Consider the following 18,760-nt stretch of genomic DNA (forward strand, 5'->3'; position numbering starts at 1 on the left):
CTATTTGTAGTTTTACTGTTCTAACACAAGAATATGTATATATGCATGGTCAGAGCTGTGGGTAAATTTACGCAGGTCCTCATGCATAATTTCAATTTAATAAATCCCATTCTTTGCGTGGAAATGTTCATATACCCGCTTTGTGCCCACTTCTTGGCATACGCACACTTGATAAATTAGGGCCCAGGTTCTGTTACCTGATGTTCCTGCATGGTGTTAAACATTATCCGAGGTTCAAGGAACAGCTGATGTCAGATAACAGCTGTGGTGTTATAGTTGTTCACAGAAGAAGATAGAGAACCCAGCTGATGGTTTAAAGTTTAAACTTAAAGCCAACTGAGCTTTTTTAAAATTTGTGTCAGGGTGACTCAAAAACACAGGCCCAGATTTTCAGCTCCCGATAGTGTTAAAAATTCTCTGTGAATTTTCATTTTAAGTATATCTTTTTGACCTGCCTCTTCAGGGATGTTGAAGGTGGTCTCCACGGTTCTCCAGCTGGGAAACGTCAAGTTTGAGAAGGAACGAAACACGGAGCAAGCCACCATGCCGGACAACACAGGTACCCCAAACACATATCACAGTCTCATTTAGATGATCAAGGAAACTTAAAGCCCAGGTGTCATCCCTATAAACATTCTAAAATAGATATTGTAATGAAAAATACATATAACAGCATTCACTTCAATGTCTATACGAAAAAATATATGTGAGTAGATCGTGCGTCATCCATGCCCAAAGTTGGGCAATTGAGTGTCCCTCGACATCCAAGTAGTCGCCATATTAGTCGCGTCCTCTGTCCTTGACGTCATCGTCACTTCCGTCATTGAAAACGCGCAGTGCCTGCAACTATGGAAGCCGAACAACAAGGTTATTCGCATTTTTCCAACACTTCTTCTGACACGGAAGCTCTTTTCAAAAAGGACAACACCACACAACTGAGTAAAGTTACCGGGGCAATATTACACTATTGTTTCGAACACTCAGGGCAATATTACACTATTGTTTCGAGCCATATTCAGATGATATCCGATCACGGCCAAACCGCATCCCGTCCGATCCACTCCCGCGGCGGAGATGAGCCATTGAGCCTCATCGCAGCCGGCTGGTGTGGCTTATGACAGAGCCGAGCGGTGCTGCTTTAAAGGGGTGCTCGCAGTCGAGCCGGGGCGCTTTATGCGCGCATGCGACTGAGTAACGCATTCTCGGCTGGGTTCTTCTTAGCCGCCCCCGTCGCAAAGCCCGACGCGCAACCTTCGCAGAAGCTGTGACCGCCGAACGCGGTGCCTCAGCCGGTGTGGCTGAGTTTCGGTGTCTGTGGTGGCATATAAGGAGGAGGTGGAGCCTGGCTATGTTGCTTTTAGGGGTATGTTCAACGTTGCCACAGTACTCGATGAACACTATCGAGACATTGTTGGCTGGGCGACGCGCACATCCACACATTTCATATGCGGATCTTTTGCTACGTTATGAGAGAGACTGATTACGTGGTCCACCCTAAACTATTTTTTTTTTGAGCTGTTTCCACATCTACCTGTTATTTGGAACCCACGAAGCTCTCGTCCTCTGCACCCATACAATCCATTTTTCACAACAAACAGGGTCTCTTTCAAACTTATGAAGTGTAATTCCATTCTCTCGAGTGTTCAAGCAATGTCCAGCAATGCAATGAGCCGGAATTTTGGCTAACACGAAGGAACAACGAGCTACCTTCCCGGAGGTGAAACTAATGGAAACAAACGAGTCCAGTAAGGGGCGCCTCTGTCCTGTAGGTCACTTCCTGCTTCTTCTCGAAAACAAATCCATCGAGAGGATTTTCATGGCGGGAGTTACAAAAAGCTGTATATGTCAAAATCACGTTTTGTGGTGAAAAAACACATGGGACCATATTGGCTGTGGGTTTTTCATTAATAATATACCAAAAATCATCCGTTTGACGACACTTGCGTTTTAAACTCTTCCTTGTCTTTCTGTGTTGCCACCAGCTGCTCAGAAGGTTTGCCACCTGCAAGGTATCAACGTGACCGACTTCACCAGGGCCTTCTTGACGCCCAGGATCAAAGTCGGCCGGGAAGTAGTTCAGAAGGCTCAGACCAAGCAGCAAGTAGGGAGTCTGGCAAGAACAGATGCTTAGACAAAGTATTTTGTCATCTGAACTTGAAGAATCAACCTGTCACCTTCTTCTGTTTCCCACAAGGCCGACTTTGCTGTGGAGGCATTGGCTAAAGCCATGTATGAGCGTCTCTTTCGCTGGATCCTGGCGAGAGTCAACAAGACTCTGGACAAGAGCAAGAGGCAGTCTTCGTCCTTCCTGGGGATACTGGACATCGCTGGATTTGAGATTTTTGAGGTGCCTTATTACTGTTATGGAAAACTACATGTCCTTATAAATTTGTGTCTTTGTTTTAAGACTTCCTGAATCAGCATGAGATTCCTTACCCAAGGTTATTCTCCTACACTGAAAATGGACTTTCCTACGATCTAAACCTTTTGGGGGAAATTTATTTTCAAGAAATTGTGACTTTTTGAATGTGAAATTTTTTTACCCAGAAAATCTGAGATATTTGTTCTTGAAAAAAATCTCATGTTATGACTTCTATTACATCGATTTTTTTAAACTGCCAAATTTAATTTCATAAGATTCTGACTTTTTTCTTCAATAAATAACATTACTCAGATTTTTCTTAATTGTAAAAGAAATCCATTTTATTCTTGAAAGATTAAAACCCTTAAAAAACAACAACTTTATCCATGTAAAAGTCTAGCTTTTTCCTGGAGAAAAAGACCACAGTATTCTTAAAAAAATACAACTTTCTCTATAAAAAAAAAGTTTATTGCTTCAGTTTTCAACATTTTTTTTATTTGTATCATAATTCCAGTATTTGTTTCTCCCCCACCCCCCACAAAAAAAGTGATGTATGACATTTTTGCCCATTTTTGTATGCTTTGTTTCAAGTAACTGTAAACAATTCGATGTCCACTTTCTTGTAACCTATTTTTTTTCTTTGTGGTGTTCGTGTTTCATTGGTGCGTCCTAGGATAACTCATTTGAGCAGCTGTGCATCAACTACACTAACGAACGTCTGCAGCAGCTCTTCAACCACACCATGTTCATCTTGGAACAGGAGGAGTACAAGCGCGAGGGCATAGAGTGGAACTTCATTGACTTCGGGTTGGACCTGCAGCCCTGCATCGAGCTCATCGAGCGGGGGGTCGGGACCATCTCTTTTTCGTGTTGTTTTATGATGTTTCTAAGCATAAATGTGAAGTTCTGTACTTGAAAGCATACACTGTTGTTCCAGAACAACCCACCGGGTGTCCTGGCCCTGCTAGACGAAGAGTGCTGGTTCCCCAAAGCCACGGACATCTCCTTTGTTGACAAGCTGTTGAACACACACGCCAATCACGTCAAATTCTCGAAACCCAAACAGCACAAAGACAAGCTGATGTTCACGATTGCACACTATGCTGGGAAGGTGAGGATTATCTGACCTGTCGGAATAAGCAAACAATGACTTTTTACAATAAACACCAACAAGAGATTGGTCAAAGCAAGTTAGCACCTTTTTCCAATGGGTTCAACTCTCGCAATCTCATCAAAGGTTCTCACTGACACATCTGTTGACACATGATCTTACAATACCCATGTGATTTCGACTCATATGTTCATAAATGGTTTTGTCTCTTGCCTCCCAGGTGGACTATAATGCGGCCAGCTGGCTGACCAAGAACATGGACCCGCTGAACGACAATGTGACTGCCCTACTCAGCAACTCCTCCAGCAACTTCATTCAGGATCTGTGGAAAGATGGTTTGTCTTCCACAAATCTTCCTCTTTGACTTCTGGAGCTCGGCTCTCTCATCTGACCCTGTCCCCTGTGTTCTCTTTGCCTCATCAGTTGATCGAGTGGTAGGCCTGGAGACCATGGCCAAGATGTCCGAGAGTTCCATGCCCACCTCCACCAAATCCAAGAAGGGAATGTTTCGTACAGTGGGCCAGCTATACAAAGAGTCCCTGGGGAAACTGATGACTACGCTGCACAACACGCAGCCTAACTTTGTGCGGTGCATTATCCCCAATCATGAGAAGAGGGTACATGTACACACGTACACCCCTGCACCTTACACTGGTACACCAGGTACTGATGGTGTGCTCGTGCTGCCACAGGCTGGTAAGATGGACGCCAACCTGGTTCTGGAGCAGCTGAGGTGTAACGGTGTGCTGGAGGGGATCAGGATCTGCAGGCAGGGATTTCCAAACCGCATTGTGTTCCAGGAGTTCAGGCAGAGGTACAAAAGACTTCTTTTTTTTTATTGTTCTGCTACTTTTTTCGTTCTCGCTATTCTTTTTTGTTACTTGTTCTTTTTGTTGTTGTTCTAGTTGTTTTTCTTTTAATTGTTCTTGTTGTTGGTTGTTCTTGCTCTTATTTTGTTGTTCTTTTTCTTGTCCTGGTTTTATTTTTTTTATCCTTGTTTCTTTTCTAGCAGTTGTTATCTTTGCTCCTCTATATTATTATGGTTGTTATTGCCATTGTTTCTGTCATTATTTGCGTCATCTCCGAAGTATTGTTACTTGATGTGTGAGTTTCCTGCGTATGTCCAGGTACGAGATCTTGGCGGCTAATGCCATCCCGAAGGGCTTCATGGACGGGAAGCAGGCATGCTGCTTGATGGTGAGATGAACATTCACATTGACAACCACAAATCACCTTTCTGCATCATCGGTGCATCAGAGGCTACAGTCAACCAAGTTTCTTGTACCCCTCTATGGTGCTGATTGATGTTGTCTAGGTGAAGCATTTGGACCTTGATCCCAACCTGTACCGTATAGGCCAGAGTAAGATGTTCTTCAGGACTGGAGTGTTGGCTCAGCTGGAGGAAGAGCGAGACCTCAAGCTCACCGTGATCATTATTTCCTTCCAAGCGCAAGCCCGAGGCTTCCTGGCCCGCAAGTATGACACGTACCATTACTCTGAGTAGTACTACTTAATACTAGAGCTGTTTTGTGGGTGTACTGAAGGAAAAGTCTCTGTTTTTGGATCTCAGGGCTTTCAGCAAACGTCAGCAACAGCTTAGTGCCATGAAGGTGATCCAAAGGAACTGTGCTTGTTATCTCAAACTCAAGAATTGGCAGTGGTGGAGGCTCTTCACCAAGGTTTGATGCAAATCATTTTGATGCAGATCAAATTTTTCAGCTAACATGGCATACACCTCACTGACCGAAGGCTTTAAGTCTAGATAACAATTACAACCCATAAAAAGTAAAAAGCAAAGGATTCGTACAAACACTGCAAGTGATCAGCAACCTCATTATGTTTGTAGGCTTCACCTTAATAACATAGAGTTAGCATTTTCATTGGCGAGCTAAGAAAAAAAAAGTATTGGTACGATTATGTGTATCTCTTGAGTTCTGTACAATACAAGATAAATAGTCTAGATAACCATTACAATGAGGAGCACCGAGCTAGTCTTGTTGTGTTAGTTTGCTAGTCTGATAATGCTTTTATCATTTTGGCTAAAAAACAACACAGCATTATTGTTACATATAATACAAATGGATTTCTTACCTTGGAGCAGACAAACAGTGTGCTAGCATGGTGATTCTCGTGACAAAAAAAAAAAAAAAAAGCAACCAAGAGCACATAGCTTTGTTAGCTTAGTTTAGCTTCTTGATCAGTCAACAAAGAACAGCATCACAACACTGTAACTGTAACTAGCATTGCTAGCTTATCTAGGTATTTTAATTATTTAGCCAAAAACTGTATGGTATTATTCAGCAGCTAATATGAGCACGTTACTTATTTTGGATTTGACTGGAGGCCCCGTAGCTCAGTGGTTAGAGCACTGGTTTGGTAAACCAGAGGTTGTGGGTTCGTATCCCACTGGGGCCTCCACTCCCTGAGAAGGGTTGCGTCAGGAAGGGCATCCGGCGTAAAAATTGTGCCAAACATATATATGCGTTCATCTGAGATGACACGCTGTGGCAACCCCGAAAGGGACAAGCCGAAAGAAACACACACTTATTTTGGATTTGAGAGAAAGTGCACTACTTGATTTCCCCCGCAAAATAAAAATGACTATGCGGACTGTTGCAACACTTTATCCTGAACCTGCATTGATCTGAGACTGCTACGGTTTTTACTTTGAGTGTTCGATCAATGATATTACAAAAAGCTGTTTGGGATACACAAGGGTGTTGTCTGTTGATTTTAGAAGGACCCTGCCATCAACCTTAGTTTTTGGTGGTCTCTTCCAGGTGAAGCCGCTGCTGCAGGTGACCCGCCAAGAGGAGGAAATGGGACAAAAGGATGAGGAACTCAAGGCTGCGAAGGAAGTGGCGGCCAAGAAGGAGGCCGAACTCAAAGAGATCACACAGAAACACACGCAGGTATGAAGCTTCGTAGAACTTCCCAAAAAAAAGTCTGATGTGAGCATGTTTAAGTATTTTTTTTTTTTGTGCGCAGCTAATGGAGGAACGAGCCCAGCTTGAGACTAAACTTCACGCCGAGACAGAGCTGTATGCTGAAGCCGAGGAGATGAGGGTGCGACTTGAGGCCAAGAAGCAGGAACTGGAGGAGGTCCTGCACGAGATGGAGGCCCGGCTGGAGGAGGAGGAGGAGCGCAGTACTTCCCTTCAGCAGGAGAAGAAGGACATGGAACAGCAGCTGCAGGTTCTTTATCACATATGCACAAAGACACACACAAATGCATGTTTTTATGTGACATACACAACATCAGTATTCCGTACTGTACATCCAGTGTCGTGAAAAAGGATTCACCCCCTTCCTGATTTCAGTTTTTCATATCTATCACACACAAACGTTTAAAATCATCAAACCAATTTTATTACCACCCAGAGACAACCCAAGGAAATACAAAAAGCAATTTTTAAATGGCAATTCAACATATTAAGGCGCAAAAACAATCCCAACCTTTCAGACGCTCTGTGAGAAAGTAATTGCACCCTAAACCCAATACCAGGTTGTGCCGCTCCTGGCAGCAGTAACTGATATCAAGCGTTTGCAACAATGTGATAATTCTTTCAAATCACTCTGCAGGAATTTTGTCCCACTCCTCTTTGCAGAATTGTTTCAACTCCACTATATTGATGGGTTTTCTAGCATGAACTGCCCGTTAAAAGTCACACAACAGCATCTCAACTGGATTAAATACAGACTTTTACTTGGCTACTCCAAAACTGGATTTTTTTTTTTTTTTTTTGAGCCATTCAGAGGGGACTTGGTCATGTGTTTGGGATCATTGGCCTTTTGCATGATCCAAAAGCACTTGAGTTTGAGGGTGAAAACTGATGGCCAGACATTTTCCTTCAGGATTTTCTAGTACACAGCAGAATTCATTGTTCCATCAATCACAGCAAGTTGTGCTGGTCCTGAGTTAGCAAAGTAGCCCCAGACATTACACTGCCATAATGTTCTTTTAATCAAATGCTGTGCCATTTTTACGCCAGATGAAACAGGCCGCACACCTTCCAAATAGTTCAATTTTTGACTCGTTAGTCCACAGAATGTTTCTCCAAAATTCTTGAGGATCATCAAGTTTTATTTTTTGTTGCAAATGTGAGATGAGCCTTTGTATTCTTTGCTGACAGCAAAGGTTTTCACCTGGGAACTCTCCCATGGATGGCATTTTTGGTCAGTGTCTTTCTTGTGGTAGAGTCATGAACTCTGACCTTAACTGAGGCCGACGAGTCGTGCAGGTCTTTAGATGATGCTCAAAGTTCTTTTGTGACCTCCTGGATGAGTCGTTGTCGCACACTTGGAGTAATTTTAGTTGGTTGTCTACTCTTGGGAAGGTTATCCACTGTTCACAGTTTTCTCCATTTGTGGGTAATGGCTCTGACGGTGGTTTGCTGGAGCCCCAAAGCCTTGGAGATGGCTGTGTAACCTTTTCCAGACTCACCTTTCCCAAATGTGTGGTCAGTCACAGTGACTTTGTGATTTAGTAAGTGGTGACAATTACTATTTCACAGAGGGTCAGAAAGGTTTGCACTTTTTGGGTTTTATTTTTTGCCTTAATAAATTGAATTGTTGTTTGAAAACTGCATTTTGTATTTCCTTGAGTTGTCTCTGAGTGATATCAAAAGTGGCTTGATGATTTGAAATTTTTATGTGTGATAGGTATGCACAAAAACAGAAATCAAGAGGGGGGTGGATACTTTTTCATGGCACTCTATTTTATATGGACACCAGCACTCTTACGACCCTTGTGAGGACAAGCGGCTCATAAAATGGTTGGAATATTTATAACTACGCCATTATGCCAATCACAATGATTATATATCCATCCATCCATTTTCTTAGCCGCTTATCCTCACGAGGGTCGCAGGAGTGTTGGAGCCTATCCTAGCTCTCAACGGGCAGGAGGCAGAGTACACCCTGAACTCGTTGCCAGCCAATCGCAGGGCACATTGAGACAAACAGCCACACTCACAATCACACATAGGGGGTATTTAGAGTGTCCAATTATTGTTGCTTGTTTTTGGGATGTGGGAGGAAATTGGAGTGCCCGGAGAAAACCCACACAGGCACGGGGAAAACATGCAAACGCCACACAGGCGGGGCTGGGATCAAACCCGGTTCCTCAGAAGTGTGAGGCCAACGCTTTACCAGCTGACCCACTGTGCCGCCCATAATTATATATTTAATTTATATTTATTTTACCATAGAATAATATATGTGCTAATAAACTGATTAACTGAATAATGAAAAGTTTAGCATTGATGATTTGAATTGGGTGGTGTGCAACTTCTAAAAAAATAATTTTAGGTTTTCAATTTTTTTTTTTTAAATGCAGAATATGGAGGCCCACTTGGTGGAAGAAGAAGACGCCCGTCAGAAACTCCAGCTGGAGAAGGTTGCTGTGGAGGGAAAGGTGAAGAAACTGGAGGAGGACGTCCTCCTGATGGAGGACCAGAATAATAAACTACAAAAGGTATAAGGCATTTTGTCTTATCATTGTTAGGTACATTTTTTAAAAAAAAACTGAATCTTTCCAGGAGCGAAAGCTGCTGGAGGAGAGGATGGTGGATTTAAACTCCAACCTTGCTGAGGAGGAAGAAAAGTCTAAGAACCTAACCAAGCTGAAGGCCAAGCATGAGTCAATGATATCCGACTTGGAGGGTAAATCACCTGAACCGAATATTCTTCTCCAACGGCTGTGTTCAAATTTCTCCTTCCTCTTTCGTGTCTAGTGCGTTACAAGAAGGAGGAGAAGGGTCGCCTGGACATGGAGAAGGCCAAGAGGAAGTTGGAGGCTGAGCTGGCCGAACTCCACGAGCAGCTGGCTGATCTCCAGGCACAACTAGCCGAGCTTCGAGCGCAGCTTGCCGCCAAGGAAGATGAGCTGCAGGCCACACAGGCTCGGTAAAACACATGCTTTTCAAACTGGGGTATAAAAGACAGATGGGAAGTCCGCCAAATCTATAGTGAAAGCAATTATCACATTTTAGGTGGGCACTGATGGTGTAGCGGTACGCACACCTAACTTTGGTGCGTGCTGTGTGGAATCAATTCCCGCTCAGTGGTGGTGTCAATATCAGCCCTGCAACTGACTGGTGACCAGTTTAGGGTCTCATCTTCCATTCCCCCAATGGTAGCTGGGATAGGCACTGGCTCTGCCATGACCCTTGTGAGGATAAGCAACTTGGAAAATGGACATAGTCAATTTAGGTGGTGTGCCCATTACGCGTTGATTTTCACTATTCATTATATGCAACTTGACGAGAATAAAGTTGTATTTTTTTACATTCATTTTTTAACTATCAAACCTTTTGTAACTTTATCTAAAGAAATACATTATTCTTAATTCATCCACACAAAGTACATCCTTGTTCTATAGATGTTACTTTATTTTCCTTGCATTTATCACAATTCATTCTCACATTTCAACTATCCATCTATCGATTTTCCAAGCCGCTTATCCTCATAAGGGTCGCGGGAGTGCTGGAGCATATCCCAGCTAACTTCGGGCAAAAGGAAGACTATACTTTGAGCTCGTCACCAGTCAGTCGCATAGATCAACACCATCACTGAGCAGGAAACTCATCCTGCGCTGCCCGCACCCAAGTCAGGCATGTGTACCACTACACCATCAATGACTAAAAAAAATTGAGAATCCCTGTGGTAAGAAGGCAGGAAGTCCAGTTCATCTTACCAGGATATCCAATTTAAATGTGGTCTTACACAGCTTGGACGAGGAGACCAATCAGCGGGGCCTGGCGGTGAAGAAGGTGCGGGAGCTGGAGACCCTGCTGTCTGAGGTCCAGGAGGATCTGGAGGCTGAAAGGGGGGCCCGGGCCAAGGTGGAAGCGGCAAGGCGGGACCTTGGGGAGGAACTTAATGCCCTGCGCTCAGAACTGGAGGATAGCCTGGACACCACCGCAGCACAGCAGGAACTACGGTCAGTCTGTGCTCTATGTTGTAGAAGAGGTGGCAACATTATTTGATCTACCAGTTCATGCTCCAAGGTGTATTCAGAACTAAAATCAAATTATACCCAAGAGAAAGACATGTACAAGAGCTGGTATGCTATGAATTAGTCAGCTGTATATCCGATTTGGACACTCGGTTTGTCCAGTTTGTAACCAAGGGATTAGGTTAGGATCTACAGTATTCTTTGATAAGCCCCTTTTTATCCCAGATTTTACTCTAGTGTCATTTATTTTTAATCATTTTTTTGGGCATCCTTGAGTATAAAGTAGGCTAAATAATTTTAACCATGAGAGTGGTGTACACTGGCATGAGCTGGCTCAGTTGTCTTGCTGCTATTTGTGTTTACCAGGGCAAAGCGCGAGCAGGAGGTGGCAATGTTAAAGAAAGCTATGGAGGAGGAGGGCCGCAGTCATGAGGCCCAAATCCAAGAACTGAGGCAGAAGCATGGCCAGGTTGTGGAGGAATTCTCAGACCAGCTGGAACAGGCCAAGAGAGTAAATGCCGATCGCCATAGTTCAGGTAAATAAAGACATTTGTACACTTCATAAATGGTGGGAAATGGCTTGCCTTCAGGTCCGGGCAGGTCTGGAGAAAGCCAAGCAGGCGCTGGAGAAAGAGTCTTCAGACCTGACTGCTGACTTGCACTCCTTGGCTGCCGCTAAGCAGGATGTTGAGCACAAGAAGAAGAAGGTGGATGCTCAGCTCAACGATATCAACGCTCGCTTCAACGAGAGTGAGAGGCAGAGGAACGAACTAGGGGACAAAGTCTCCAAGATGACCGTACGTCCAAATGGGCACCAAATACAGTCAACCCTCGGTATTCCTGTGAATTAGAGACCAAATCATAATGCTCCTGCCCATAAAATCTTTAGCATTGGTATAAATTCATATAAACCCCTGTTACAGTTAACCCACTGTTAACCAAGCAGGGTTCCAGGTTCTCTGAAAATGTACAACACTGGTCAATAATGGCAAATGCCAAGTCAGTAAACTGGAAGAGGGGCCCTAATGTACCATGTGCAAAAATGCAACATGGGTCAACAGAGGGTTAAGTTGGGACATTGTGAACAAAATTAAACTAAAGCCCTCAAATACATTTAGTTTCATCTTGTGTGTTGGGGTCTTGAAGGTTGAGCTGGACAACTTGAGCAGTCTTCTTAACGAAGCAGAGGGAAAGAACATCAAGCTGACAAAGGACGTTTCCGGGCTGACTTCACAACTCCAAGACACTCAGGTAAACAACACTCGTGTCACATGTGGGGCAGTGTAAAATAAATTGCTTTAGTTGATTTCATTCAAAGCTACAAAGCTCCCACATAAACTAACAGGCTCCTCGGTTTGTGGTTGTCTTTCAATATAATATGGTTGATTGTTGTGATCCCCACAGGAGCTTCTGTCTGAAGAGACGCGTCAGAAGCTGAACATGTCTGGACGTCTGCGACAGATGGAGGAAGACCGGATCTGTTTGACAGAGCAGCTAGAGGAGGAGAGCGAGGCCAAGCGTGTCTTGGAGAGGCAGGTGTCAAGCCTAAATATGCAGGTTAGGAACTTTAAGCTCAACATCTCAGCAGAGAACATTCCCCCATGTACAGATACTAAGTGCAAAGTGGCAATCGTGCTAGCAAAATAATATCACTTCAATTATGCAATTATGTAACTTAGTCCCAAGTCTGCTGTCTACCGTCAGCTCTCTGACTGCAAGAAAAAGCTGGACGAATCCCTGGGTGCGGTGGAGCTTCTGGAGGAAGGTAAAAAGCGCCTTATCCGAGACCTTGAAGCAGCCAGCAATGACTATGAGGAGAAGGCCTCAGCCTACGATAAGCTGGACAAGAGCCGCAGTCGAGTGCAGCAGGAGCTGGAAGACGTCCTCATGGAGCTGGAGGGACAGAGGCAACTCGTTTCAAACTTGGAGAAGAAGCAGAAAAAGTTTGATCAGGTGGGCTTGGACAACGTGGGTTTGGAGATCAAGTGGAACCTTTTGAATTTGCCATAGCTTTGCTAAAAATCACTAAGACCAACTGATTCTTGACCCTTGACAATGTTCATCCAGTACTTGACAATGTACTCCTGACCATCATCCTTGATACACTTGCTTTTATCTGTACTTTTAGCCACTCTTTCTCAAGGTTCAAGCTGTATCTTCTTGCTCTCACTTTGGGCAACTCAAAAGTTGATCAATCCCACCACTCCCTAGTCTAAGTGTGGGTTGTGACCAAAGGACAAGAAGACTGGTATAAACTGCTAAAATTAGATTTTTTTTTCAGCAGGGTTTCCTGGGTATCCATTAAAGACGGTGAGATCTGGGCCCATTGATTCAGAACTTCACTGCCTGTGTCATAAACAAGAGCCTCTCCTAGGAACACATCACCCCACTACTCAAGAACCTTTGTTGGATAACAGTCAAACAGAATTTCTATACAAGATCTTTCTCCTCACCTTCACCCATCTCTCCATAACCTAGCACGCTCTTACCTCTGCCCTCTTGCATACCCAAGTTCCTTCCTGTATTATTTGACTGAAGATCTCTCTTGGTGATTCTTTTCAGATGCTGGCCGAGGAACGAGCGATATCCTGCAAGTTTGCTAAGGAGCGAGATCGAGCCGAGGCAGAAACAAGGGAGAAGGAGACCAAAGTCTTGGCTCTGTCCAGAGGTCTGGAGGAAAGCCGGGAGGCTCTGGAGGAGGCGGAGAAGTCCAACAAAAGCCTCCGAGCAGAGATGGAGGACCTTATTAGTTCTAAGGATGATGTGGGACGGAGCGTAAGTCACCACAAGGTTCCCGTCTTCTAGAGCTACACAGTGTTTTAGTAACGCTGAAATTCTCTGCCTTCAGGTGCATGACCTGGAAAAAGCCAAGCGTGGCCTTGAGGCCGTGGTGGAGGAGATGAAGGCCCACATGGAGGAGCTGGAGGATGAGCTGCAAGTGGCCGAGGATGCCAAGCTACGTCTGGAGGTCAATGCCCAGGCCCTCAAAACCCAGCATGATCGGGACCTGCAGGCCCGCGAGGAGACTGGAGAGGAGAAGAGGAAGCAGCTCCTTAAACAGGTGGGCCCATTCATTCGAGTTTACTTGTCTGGATATTTGTGTTAAAAAAAAAATAAAAAAACAATATAATAAAATCTAATATTAATTAATTAAAACTGAATGATATTTTTGTGGGGGAAAAAAAATCATATATTTGTTTTCACGTCCATGCTGCCCACCTTAACGTAAGCAGAAGCTAAGGTTATATATTCCACTCCTTGGTCAGGTGCGTGAGATGGAGTCTGAGCTAGAGGAGGAGAAGAAACAGCGTGCTCAGGCATCGGCCAGCAAGAAGAAGCTGGAAGGCGAACTCAAGGACATGGAGGAACAGCTGGAGGCCACCAACAGGGGGCGCGATGAGGCGGTAAAGCAGCTGCGCAAGATCCAGGCCAGTACACCCAACATTCCCATCAAGTTCCTCCGCTTGTTTCCACCGCGACTGATCGTATCTGTCTTGACCACCCTCAGGGTCAGGTGAAGGATCTCCAACGGGAGCTGGAGGACTCTCGTGCTGCCCAAAAGGAGGTCCTCACCTCAGCCAGGGAGGCCGAGCGCAAATCCAAAGTCATGGAGGCTGACTTGTTGCAGCTAAATGAGGTACAACCGATATGATGTTGTCCATCCATGATGCCGATGCCATATTTTGCTCATCGTTTGTCATGCAGACACATCGCTGCTGGTCATCTCCTCTATAACGCTGTCCTGTCCAATTTGTTACAATTATCACGGGACACAACAGGATTCATCACAATAATGATATTATTCCATACTATTTGTTACAACATGATTTGATTCAGTCCCATGATGATACAATAGGATTTGTTCCAAATACTATGCGATATTAGTTATATCATATCCTCACAAGGGTCAAGGGAGCATCGGATCCTATCCCAGCTAACTTCAGGTGAAAGGCGGACTATATCCTGAATTGGTTCCCAGTCAGTCTCAGGGCACATATAGACTACCATCACTGAGGGGGAATTGATCCCATGCTGCCCGCACTAAATTAAAAATATCAGTCATTCCAGTTATAATACCATTGATTCCAGTTATGGTACAGGTCTTTCCATGGTATCATATTACATGTCCAATAGAATGCAATGTAAACACTTTGAACGCAGATTAGCCACTGTTTCACATTTCTTCTGGTGTCTCCAAGGGCTCAGTCTTGGATCCTATTTTTTTTTTGCATTTCTGTAGATGCACTTGAGAAAAATATCCTTGATACTACATGTCATTTACTCCTCTGATTCCATCCTTGTTGAGGCCTTGTAGAGTGTCATTTTATTGATTTGAATCTGGTTTTAAATGTTTCCAAAACTAAATTAATGAATGTTTGAGGGGAAAATACGTGAGTCCCCTTCCAGAATAGTCTCCTTACAATGTAATGCAATTTATTTAGTGTCTTGGTATAAATTGGGTTTCAATTATCGCCTTACTTTTCCTTTGTTGTCAGGAGCTCGTTGGTTTCTGCCACCTTTCATCCGGTCTGCCCAATTATGATTTATTACAATTAATTCCAGTTACTCTACTATTCATTACAATTATGATATGATTCAATTAGTTCCAGTTCCAGATACATGATTAATTCCAGTCACAATGAGATACATTTCAATCTAATTATGATACAGTATGATTCATTCCATTTCCAGTGTGATTCACTGACAATTACAATGACATATAATTCATTATAATTATGACATAATTCATTCGGCGGACTGGTGGAGCAACCGGTTAGACCTGTGAACTGTGAGGCAGATGCTCTAACCACTCGGTCACCGTGCTGCCTTATATGATTCCATTTATTCCAATTATAATACGATCCAATTGCAATATGATCCTTCCAATCATCATATGACACAATTAATTCCAGTTATGATTAAATTTCAACGGAATACAAAACAATTAATTCCCATTATGATATAATAGTTAATTCCAGCGACAATATGACACAATTCATTGCAATTATGATGCACTACAATACAATTAATTACAATCACAACATGATTCATTTTATTTCAAATATGATTCATTTTACCGGGAATTATGATAAGGGACAATAAAGTTTGTCTTTCAAAGGGAAATGAATGAAGCAGTACATCTTAACTATCATAGCTTCTGATAAATACAGCAGGAACACCTCTTCTTGTTTGACAAAAAAACAAATTATTAATTAATATTTCAATGATTAAAAAATTGTCAAATTTAGCAACTCTAAGTCAAAGCAAGCATTTTAACTTGAATTCTTGCGTTATTTAGATGCTTGCGGCGGCTGAGCGAGCTCGAAAGCAGAAGGAGGCGGAAAGAGATGAGCTGGCTGAGGAGCTTGCCAGTAACTCATCTGGAAAGTGAGCACATCCTCCCATCCATTCTCTTTTTCTTTAAGGGCTGGACGTGCATTCAAAGTTGAGACAAATTATGTTCACCTGTAAAGGTTTTGGTGCATTTTAGACTCACCCTGAAATTTCTCCACAATATCCCACACAACACTCATTTCAGGACCATGCTGTCTGATGAAAAGCGCCGCCTGGATGCCAAGATCAGCCATCTGGAAGAAGAACTGGAGGAAGAGCAAACCAAGATGATGAACCTCAACGAGCGTCTGAGAAAGAGCCAGCAGCAGGTACCTTCATAGGCTCAAGTTGCACGTAGTTTTACCTACAGCTAGGTAGTGAATCGTTTTTTGTTGATTAATTCAAGTTTCGTTTTCAGTTTGATTTTTATAGTAGCTCCGTAGTTATAAGTGTAACCCTAGTTGTACCTTTTGGGTGCAGGTGGAGCAGCTTAGCGCCGAGCTGACAACAGAACGAGCATCTTCCCAGGCCAAGGAGGCCGCCAGGCAGCAGCTGGACAAGCAGAACCGAGAGTTGAAGGCCCATGTTCAGGAGATGGAAGGCCAGGGCCGATCCAAGCTCAAATCCTCTGTGGGTGCCCTGGAGAACAAACTGAGGGAGATGGAGGAGCAGGTGGAGGTGGAGAACAGGTAAAAAGAAGACAAGCCGCTGATGCGTGCATGCTCTTGCGTATTTACTGTCATGAGCAGACGACACGGGGTAGGACCTAAATGCAGGACTTCAAGGCAAGGACGTATATTTATAAGAGTAGTTTAATTCAGGCAGAGGTCGGTACACAGGTCGCAGTCCAAAAAGGCAAAAGCACAAAAAATGCATGGCAAAAGGCCAGGGGCGGCACGGTGGCGCAGCTGGTAAACCGTTTTCCTCACAGTTCCGAGGTCCCAGGGTTCAATCCCACCTGTGTGGAGTATGCATGTTCTCCCCGTGCTTGCGTGGGTTTTCTCCGGGCACACCGGTTTCCTCCCACATCCCAAAAACATGCAACATTAATTGGACACTCAAAATTGCCCCTAGGAGTGATTGTGAGTGTGGTTGTTTGTCTAGATGTGCCCTGCGATTGGCTGGCAACCAGTTCAGGATGTACCCTGCCTCCTGCCCTTTGACAGCTGGGATAGGCTCCAGCACTCCCTGCGACCCTTGTGAGGATAAGCAGCAATGAAAATGGATGAATGGATGGAAATGCAAGGTTCAAAGAATGTGAAACGAGGGTCAGATAACGCCAAGGCAAAAACATGGAACATGGAATACAAGCCTATGGCTATGAGACGTGAGATTGCTGGGAAGTGGTAACGAGATATCTCACTCACACACACAACAAACTGGACACGACACACATGACATAATAATCATCAATGAAGCGCAGGTGAGGAGTTGCTGCCAGGAGCAGGTGTGCACAAGGCAGTGGCATGACCACGCCGCTGACAGTACCTCCTCCAAAGGCGTGGATCCCAGAAATGACAAAAAACAAAATACCAAGCCAGGATGGGCGGATGGGAGCCCAGAGGAGAGCACAGACCCTGACCCCGGTCAGTCCGGTGGCCATCAAGGCCACCCAAAGCGGGGGTCAGGTAGGACGCCAAGCACCAGGGTCTTTACGGGGCCACTCAGACAGACGTCCGTGAGGATAATCCCAATGGCAAAGCAGCCTCCAAGCAACAACAACAAATGGCGGCTGCTGATCAAGATGGTGGCACTGAAGAGACAACAGGAAGCAGAACTGGAGTTGGCAGAAATGAAGATGTTGAGGTTCTCGCGAGGAGTGAGCAGGTTGGACAAATGATTAGAAATAATCTCATTAGAGGGACAGCCACAGTTGGATGTTTTGGAAACTTCAATGGTTTGGACAGAGGCGAGAGAGTGAATATATTAGTAGAAGGATGCTGAGGATGGAGTTGCCAGGCAAAAGAGCGAGAGGAAGACCAGAGAGAAAGTTGATGGATGTTGTGAGGGAAGACATGAGTGGAGTTGATGTTAGAAAGGAGGATGCAGGAGATGGGTGCACATGGAAAAAGATGTCCCACTGTAGCGACCTCTAATGGGACAAGCTGAAAGGGAAGGAAGAAAGAAGACAGTATTATTTCCTCCGATTATAAGTTCACTGAAGATTAATTCGCTCTTTGGCATGACACAATAAAGTTGATTCCTGATTCAATGAACTCCCATAACAATATGGGATAGTATGATTCATTCCTATGATGATTCCATCAGTATCACAATGTGATACAATATGATTCACTCCTGATAGAGTATGACTCATTCACTTCCATTACAATCCGATAGAATAAGATGTGATGCACGGCCATTACAATTACTTCAAAATACTATTTGTTCCACTTCTGAAGTGATAGCTATCCCAGTCGCAGTAATAGTCATGAACATGGTATGATGATGATGACTGTAGAGAACGTCAGGCCGCGGCCAAGAACCTGCGTCAGAAGGAGAAGAAATTGAAGGACTTAAGCATCCAGATGGAGGACGAGAGGAAACAAGCCCAGCAGTACAAAGATCAGGTGACATTCGCAGGCTCTGAAAACAACATCTGTGGCATTCATGAAATGATTAGGATGATGTCGTTGTTTCTTGTCCTCACAGGCCGAAAAGAGTAGCATACGGGTGAAGCAGCTGAAGCATCAACTGGAGGAGGCAGAGGAGGAAGCTCAGCGGATGGCCGCTGCCCGCAGGAAGTTGCAGAGGGAGCTGGACGAGGCGGCAGAGGCCAATGACGCCCTCGGCAGGGAGGTTGCCGCACTCAAGAGCAAACTCAGGTAACAAAGGGGGGGAGTAAGCGACACACTGAAAAAAACGAAGTATTAATAAGTCATGTATTTTTTTAGGAAAAAAAAGTAATCGGACCAAAAGTAATAGTACGGGACAATGAGGTATATTTCATAATTTATCTTCAAAAAAGTGTAGAAAGGTTGGATTTTCCCAAAAA

General features: G+C 44.2%; 1 protein-coding gene and 1 non-coding gene across 2 annotated transcripts in view; both read left to right on the forward strand.

Moving 5' to 3' along the window:
* LOC133514208 (myosin-11-like) overlaps positions 1 to 18,760 on the forward strand; it is a 33,784-nt gene that overhangs the window by 12,359 nt on the left and 2,665 nt on the right. Inside the window, exons 13-43 of the mRNA XM_061845701.1 lie at positions 464 to 559; positions 1,983 to 2,101; positions 2,195 to 2,347; positions 3,036 to 3,209; positions 3,300 to 3,473; positions 3,694 to 3,808; positions 3,897 to 4,090; positions 4,166 to 4,287; positions 4,601 to 4,670; positions 4,789 to 4,949; positions 5,044 to 5,152; positions 6,254 to 6,385; positions 6,462 to 6,668; positions 8,812 to 8,949; positions 9,014 to 9,137; positions 9,209 to 9,380; positions 10,204 to 10,416; positions 10,798 to 10,942; positions 11,022 to 11,228; positions 11,578 to 11,682; positions 11,836 to 11,988; positions 12,136 to 12,384; positions 12,994 to 13,206; positions 13,280 to 13,492; positions 13,698 to 13,859; positions 13,940 to 14,068; positions 15,731 to 15,819; positions 15,971 to 16,094; positions 16,246 to 16,454; positions 18,227 to 18,335; positions 18,418 to 18,590. Coding sequence (XP_061701685.1) covers positions 464 to 559; positions 1,983 to 2,101; positions 2,195 to 2,347; positions 3,036 to 3,209; positions 3,300 to 3,473; positions 3,694 to 3,808; positions 3,897 to 4,090; positions 4,166 to 4,287; positions 4,601 to 4,670; positions 4,789 to 4,949; positions 5,044 to 5,152; positions 6,254 to 6,385; positions 6,462 to 6,668; positions 8,812 to 8,949; positions 9,014 to 9,137; positions 9,209 to 9,380; positions 10,204 to 10,416; positions 10,798 to 10,942; positions 11,022 to 11,228; positions 11,578 to 11,682; positions 11,836 to 11,988; positions 12,136 to 12,384; positions 12,994 to 13,206; positions 13,280 to 13,492; positions 13,698 to 13,859; positions 13,940 to 14,068; positions 15,731 to 15,819; positions 15,971 to 16,094; positions 16,246 to 16,454; positions 18,227 to 18,335; positions 18,418 to 18,590 — 4,753 coding nt within the window. The remainder of the gene's footprint in view (positions 1 to 463; positions 560 to 1,982; positions 2,102 to 2,194; positions 2,348 to 3,035; positions 3,210 to 3,299; positions 3,474 to 3,693; positions 3,809 to 3,896; positions 4,091 to 4,165; positions 4,288 to 4,600; positions 4,671 to 4,788; positions 4,950 to 5,043; positions 5,153 to 6,253; positions 6,386 to 6,461; positions 6,669 to 8,811; positions 8,950 to 9,013; positions 9,138 to 9,208; positions 9,381 to 10,203; positions 10,417 to 10,797; positions 10,943 to 11,021; positions 11,229 to 11,577; positions 11,683 to 11,835; positions 11,989 to 12,135; positions 12,385 to 12,993; positions 13,207 to 13,279; positions 13,493 to 13,697; positions 13,860 to 13,939; positions 14,069 to 15,730; positions 15,820 to 15,970; positions 16,095 to 16,245; positions 16,455 to 18,226; positions 18,336 to 18,417; positions 18,591 to 18,760) is intronic.
* trnat-ggu (transfer RNA threonine (anticodon GGU)) lies at positions 5,816 to 5,888 on the forward strand. The gene has a single exon. It is a non-coding gene; the product is annotated as a tRNA-Thr (tRNA).

The sequence above is a fragment of the Syngnathoides biaculeatus genome, chromosome 16, assembly GCF_019802595.1.
Source record: "Syngnathoides biaculeatus isolate LvHL_M chromosome 16, ASM1980259v1, whole genome shotgun sequence".
Taxonomy (NCBI): domain Eukaryota; kingdom Metazoa; phylum Chordata; class Actinopteri; order Syngnathiformes; family Syngnathidae; genus Syngnathoides; species Syngnathoides biaculeatus.